Source organism: Phalaenopsis equestris, unplaced genomic scaffold (assembly GCF_001263595.1).
Source record: "Phalaenopsis equestris unplaced genomic scaffold, ASM126359v1 Scaffold000519, whole genome shotgun sequence".
In the NCBI taxonomy this organism is placed as follows: domain Eukaryota; kingdom Viridiplantae; phylum Streptophyta; class Magnoliopsida; order Asparagales; family Orchidaceae; genus Phalaenopsis; species Phalaenopsis equestris.
Genome location: NW_018164959.1, coordinates 49,945 through 56,870, shown reverse-complemented (window position 1 = coordinate 56,870; position 6,926 = coordinate 49,945). Strand labels below are relative to the sequence as shown.

General features: G+C 35.5%; 1 protein-coding gene across 3 annotated transcripts in view; it reads right to left on the bottom strand.

The window, feature by feature from the left end:
- Positions 1-2,897: 2,897 nt before the first annotated feature.
- The window catches only part of LOC110028656 (uncharacterized GPI-anchored protein At1g61900), a 38,102-nt gene continuing 34,073 nt past the window's right edge, over positions 2,898-6,926 (bottom strand). For 2 of the 3 annotated variants that reach the window (XM_020730593.1, XM_020730594.1), the window contains exon 8: positions 2,898-3,184. In XM_020730593.1, coding sequence (XP_020586252.1) covers positions 3,111-3,184 — 74 coding nt within the window. In that variant the 3' untranslated portion in view covers positions 2,898-3,110. The remainder of the gene's footprint in view (positions 3,185-6,926) is intronic. The other variant, XM_020730595.1, reaches the window with a different exon arrangement.

Sequence of the window (6,926 nt, the reverse complement as noted above, 5' to 3'; positions counted from 1 at the left end):
TGTAATATCAAAGAAATTAGATCATTATGGGATGAATTATCCTCCAACACCTCCTATGACTAATCGAATTGGCTCGCGAGCCAATGAACTGAGCCGAGATGAGCTCGAGCTCAAACTTAGTTAATAAATGAGCTTAGGTTTGAGCTAGAGCTAAAGCTTGTGACTTGAAAAGCTTGGCCTATGAGCTCATTAAAAAGCCGAGCTCAAGCCGGCTCGTAAGATGGATCGACTCATTTTAAACCCCAAAACCCAGGGTTGGAGTGAGCAAGTGAAAAAGATAGTTTGGATTAGCTTTCAAGAACCCTGTGAAGCTTTTTGTCTTGAGTAAACTCAATTATAATGGATGGAATCAATTCTGTGCCAAGTCCAAGCTTGCAAGTGGTAGCTTGGTGAACTATCGTTTTGGGAGCTTTAGGAATTGAGGACTGCTCAAGAGAGAGAGGGGGTGGGGGAGCTTTGAGGATAAAGAAGAATGCTATAGAGAGAATCAATCTAAATGAGAGTTGAATTCCTTTTGAAAAACCTTTATCTCCTCTTTCAAAACCAGGAATCGAGTGTATTTGGCTGGGAAGAGGGAGAAGGAGATTGAATTGACAATCACGGCCTCCATTAGATTCCCAATGAGCGACTCAGATCATTTAGGACTAGCAGTGCTATTTGAAGGCTGGGAGGCAGAAGTGAGGCTAGTAGGATTAGCTGGTGTTGACTGATTTTTTATGATTTTTACCTAAATTAAGGTGAGCACCAACCTCTAGTTAAACTCCTTACCCAACTATGGGCTGCTGATCAAGATAAGAGAGAAGGCGTGCCACTGTTGTTTTGCTAGTGGTCTTAGGATGATTGGGTTGAGTATAGGAGCTCGAGTTGGCAAGTTTAGGAGAGCTCAGAGAGTTGGATTTGGTTGAATGGGTCTCCCAATAAAATCTCAATCCACTTGGATGAGCTTAAAGAGTTGCACCAGTCCCCAACAAGCTTTTGCCTAAGCTCAAATGAGCTTGAATTTTTTTGGTTTTGTATTAAGTTTAGTTTAGTTTTGGGGTTAAGTTAGTTTTGATTTTGTTTTGTTTAAATTAGGTTCAATTTTGGTCTTGATTTAGGTTTTGAGTAGGACATATTAGTTTTAGGTTTGATCTTAAGCTAGGTTCAAATTAGACTTCAGGCATAAGTTGGATTGGTTTTCCTTTTAGATTTAAATTAAGTTTAAATATAATTAAATTAAATTGTGTTTGGATTAAGGTAGCTTAAGTTAGTTTCATGTTCTTTGCTTTAGAAAGATTAGAGTAGGTTGGAAATAGGTTTAACCTAGTGTAAATTTTATTTTAAGTTGAGAGTGAGGTTTAATTAGGTTTATAATGTTTAAATTTGTATTTTAGATTTCAATTGAGTTTAATTGAACTTTAATTTGACAGCATTTTTATTTATTGTTTATTTCAATTAAGTTTAGGCTATACTAAGTTGGTGGTTTCATTATGTTTAAGCTAAAATAGTTTTAGATTTAATTTGGTTTTAATGAAATTAGAATTATATTAAGTTGAGTTAGATTAGATTCAGCTTAACCTTAATTAGAGTTAATTGTCATGCTTTAGGTTTAGATGAATTGATTTTAATTTACTATTCAAATCAAATTAGATTTTGTTTTAAAGCTAGATTAAGTTAAAACGATGTTTGGGTTTAATTTAGCTTAGGCATAGTTTCACCATGATCATTAGGTTACATTACATTTCTCCTAGGTTTAAATTAAATTATTTTAGATTTAAGGTAGCTTAAATTTAATTTATATAAGGAAAAACAATTTTAATTTAAGCAAAGCAAATCCTACAAGCCAATCATACATTAAGCCAAACCAAACCCAACATGAGCTTGGGTTCCCCCAAGTTTCAAAGTGTACTTGCCAATAAACTCCTAATTGTATATTGTGTTAGGTTCCTGTGGAGATTCTTTGGGGCTGCTGCAGGACAAGGGCTAAGCCAGCAAAAACAGGACCAACTAGCAACCGAGATGCATTAGAATAAAAAATAATCATATGAAGGAAAGGCTAAAAGGGCCAGACAGGATATGATTCGACAAAAATGAGCTCAATATGTTAAGAGAATACAAAGGAAATTTCTATTTGTTATAGCAAGCCATGGCCTTATTGAATCTAGCCAAATATGCTGCTTGAAAACTTCACTAAATGAATCATGGCTGTGAAAGGATCATGTTGCTACATATGCGGCAGCTATGAGTAAGCTTGTCTGCTTTTTCCTTTTTTTTTGTGAAAATATTTATAATACTGCACCATTAAGAAAATAGTTTCAACACTAAGGCCCCAACAGGGGTTGTTCTGCTTCTTGAATAACTTCACATTTCTTTGAAAATTGATCCAACTCTATTTAAGCAAAAGAGAAGCGCTCTATGAATAAGGCCCCAAGAAATGATAGTTTATTGACAAAATTTTTGTACATTTATCTAAAAAACTTATGGTAAAACTTCCGCAAGTTATCTGAGGTAATTTCTATTTGAAGAAGAGAATATGAGCTTACCAATGATTTGGCAGATGCCCAAAGATAAGTAATTCCATTTCATGAGGACCAGGCATCCATGTAAGGGCATGAATTTTAGTTCAAATGATGTGATTCAAGCAGGTGATTTGAAGTCATTCACACATCCAAGAAGGTTGTAACCTTAACCATCATGAGTAATTATTTGGTATAGATATAATGTGATTTATTGCACTTTATCCTTTTAAAAATGAAAATATATTTCCTTGATAAATGACATGATTGAATCTAAAATTCCCAAAATAAATCTTTAACAATATAAATAGTAAAATAAATAAATAAATAAATAATACATCCCTAAAAAACTACACCAAAATTTTATGAATACAGCTAAAGCCATAAACAAGGAAAAGTTCTAGGAAACCAAGCCATCTGAAAGTATTCAATCTACAATCCATATTCACATTCAGAAAGATTCAATGAGCTGAATTCAAAATCTCTTTTAAAAAAATAACCGTTACCAAAGTGCGTGAATATTCAGCTCAGATTGTTGTGGAAACAACACAAAGCATGCTGTACAGGAAAATGAATCGCTCAAGGTATAAATAAACTGCTGGCCTGACCATCCTCTCATAACAAACTTCCATAAACCAAACACAAAGTTAAGTGTGCAAAAACACCCACCCTCCTGGCATAGTAATTACCTGGAAATTTAAATAGGGGAAAGTCAGCATTCTTTTTTTTAAGGAATAGTTTAAATGCGTACATATAAAGAATAGAAAAATAAAAATTACCAAAATGCACTTTCAAACACAAAATGGAGACGCAGTTTTCAACATGGGTGCCATTCTAATCAACTATCCTTGTATTTGAATGATGCAGTTCTAAAAAATAACATTGTTCAATCACAACCATTTGATTGAATTTCCCGAATACTTATCAGGGCTAACATGACCACCTATTATCTAGTCTATTGTAGATTCTAAGCCACTTGATTTCACAAGATTAACGAAGCCTAACCCAGCAAAATGTTCACATTGGGCTAATCCAGAGAAGGAAAAGGCCCGGAATGCTTGATGGAGCTTGACCAGCTGTGGCCGCCACTGATGCAAGGTATCGCCCAGGCCATGCTGCTTCAAGGTGGTAGTTGTGCTTTTTTTTTTAAAGAAAAAAATTAGAAAAAAAATGAAGTATCTCTTTTCCATTTCCCCCAACAAAAAAAATCTCCTCCCAAAGGGATGACTTGAATTTTGGACATTTTTTCTCCAAATAAAAGAGACTGAAAACCATCTTTATAAGGCCATGGCTGCGAACAAATGCTATTATATGTATCCGATATTAAAGTATGAATCTCAACGCATCTTGAGATTAAAAACTTTTCAAAAATCATCCCTAATTCTTTTCACAGGCATGTAGCCAAACTGAATGTTATTACAAGACGAATCTTATGAAGCCGAAAATGAACTAATCTAAACTCTAAATTAGCCCAAACCAAGCGCTGATCTTAACAGGAATTTTGGGACCTTTTGGAGAATCAAATGGTCTCTAAATCTTGCAAGCTTATAGTTAAATGAGTGTCTCAAAGAGACAAATCCAACTAGCTTAAAATCGCTTAATTCCGATATCATTAAGACATCAAACTCCCAAAAAATAACATATGATCAAGGGGATCACTTTCAGCCATCTGATGGAGTATTATAAATGTTGGAATTTACTTTAGAAATCACTACCAAAATCGATAAATAGACACCCAATCTTTACATAAAACAAGGCATGATGAGTTAAACGCTAGAGTTATGGGACCTTTATTGGAGAATCAAATGGTCTCTAAATCTTGCAAGCTTAAAGTTAAATGAGGGCATCAACAAGACAAATCCAACTAGCCCAAAATCGCTTAATTATGATATCATTAAGCCATCTAACTCCCAAAAAATATTATAGATGTCGGAATTAACTCGAGAAATCACTACCAAAATCAATAAACACCTATTCTTTACACAAAAACAAGAGGCCTGTAGATTTAAAGGCTAGAGTTAGAATGAAGGTGGGCGACGCGAAGATTAGGGGATCCTTGATTGCTGCTCAACTATTGCCATCTATCCACCAACACGAAAAGCCGCTGCTCATCCAACATTGTCGGGCCACAGTTGCTCGTCCAACATCGTCGATTGCAAGATGCCATCACCTAAGCACTGCCGCTCAACCGCTATTGTTCGTTGTCGCTGCCCAAGTGCCGTCATCAAGCTATTTTCGCCAAACAACCACCATTAGACTGCACCCGTTCGAAGACAGTGTACAGTTGTGATCAGTACACCATCATTTCATCACCATTCAACATTTGTCATCAAGTTGCCATCACCTATCGACTAATGTCAAGTCATGACCTTTAGTCAAACATCATCGGACCACTGCTATCCAACTGACTTTGTCTAGCCTCCACTGCCCATCCACTAACATCACATTGCCACCTCCCGCCCATCGCCATTGGAATGCTTCCAATACACTACAGTCGCTAATGCACCTACATCAAATCATCAAAAACTATTATCGTCGAGTCAATGCTTCCTAGCCACCGCCATTAAATCATTATTGCCAATCAACCACACTGGGAACATTACTACTGCCTTCATTGAGTGACCAACATCGTCAAACTACAATTGCTAGTCCAACTTCGTCAAACAATCATCTAACCGCCACAGTTAAAATTTCACCTCCAAACTATTGTCCATCTCCCATCCACTACAATCAAGCCATCATCTCCATCCAGCCGCCACCTTTGAAATGCAGTCGTTGGTGCACTTCCATCAAACCATCATCCAAACACTACCATCAAAACAAAGTCTATCACCATTGGACCACCATCGTCCAACTAGTGCTATCAAATTTCCACTACAAGTCCATCGTACTTGGGCCTTTGCCACTCGTCCACAACTATTAAACCCATTGCTTTGTCCACCATCATTGGACTATCCTCACATCATACAGCCGCCTACACAACCACTATTTTCAAACTACCATTACTCAACAATCCCCGAATGACCACTATTGTTAGACTACCACTACATCAATCTACCAGCATTCTGAGATCACCAGTGCTTAACTACTGCGTCGATTCACGCTCAAAGCCTGAATACAATTTAGGAAAATTTGTCGATGCCAATGAAAATCGTCGCTTTTTAGGTTAATGCAATCCAATGACACTTGCCATTCTTTAAGGCTGAAGCAAGACATTGGCCACACCAAATGTCTATAGACTGAAGCCTATCATTGTATCAAGTTGATTGTAAGCCTGATGACCGTCAATAATGCACATGATCTCCTATGAGATTGATGCATGTCATCAACACAACTAATCAGTCTCTTGATTCATCTCCTAAACCAAAAAATGACCAAAATATCGCAAACAATCATGAAAAGACACTCCAATCACTCCAAGATCCTCCAACATCCATCATGGAATACATTCAACATGATCCATATCTACAACAATGAATCAACATCTCCCCAAAGTACAGGAAAGTGCTTCGCTTATAACTTAAAACATATTTTAATGAAATTATCTCAATTGGGTGACCTGTAATAAAGAATAAAAGAGGTAATCAATTTTGGTATTGAGCATTTCTTCATCATTTCAACTGTTATTCATTCTAGATATCTATTTGGCCGAATTTTGCGATGAAAATTATGCTTAATATGTCTTCTAGAACGCTCTTTGATGCACAAAACCATGAATTTGAATTTTGGGAGATTTTGTCTTCTAAGATTTTTACGTCTAAATTACAGCATTCTTAATTGAAGTTTCGAAAATCGGATCAACCATTAAACCAGAAAGAGAGGAAACTCAAAGTTCAAATGTTCAACTGAGATTGATCTGAATGACACAACAAGTATAAAAATAATTTAATATGAATTAAATAATGTAATAATGTTAGTTCAATTCAGGACATGCTACTCATAAATATTTTGAATATAAATTTGAATTAACATTTTGGAAACTTGACATTTTAATTATTTCTCTATTTTTAACATAAATCTTTTATTTCTAACAATCTGATTAAAATAAAAAAACAAAATTAGAACTAAGGACCTTTTAAAAGAATCTGACCGGTTCACCCATCATAAATCCAACTAACAGTTCTAGTCAATTTTAGTTGAATGAGGTTTTAAACGTTGGACAGAAGAGGCTGAAGAACCGATACACGATTGAACTAGTTAAACTGGATGCTCTGGTTCAATTTTTAAAATTATGTTCTTTACATAATTTTTCAGGGCTAGATTTAAAATATTTTTTAGTGTACTGGGGACACTTGCGACTTCTAGAAACTTAATATCACAATCCCATTAATTATTTAGAGAAAAATTTCTCTCAAATCTTGTTAGCTTTACCAAAATAGCCACTTCTTGTGGGAAACCACCAAGTACATATGTAGAAATATTATAGTAACA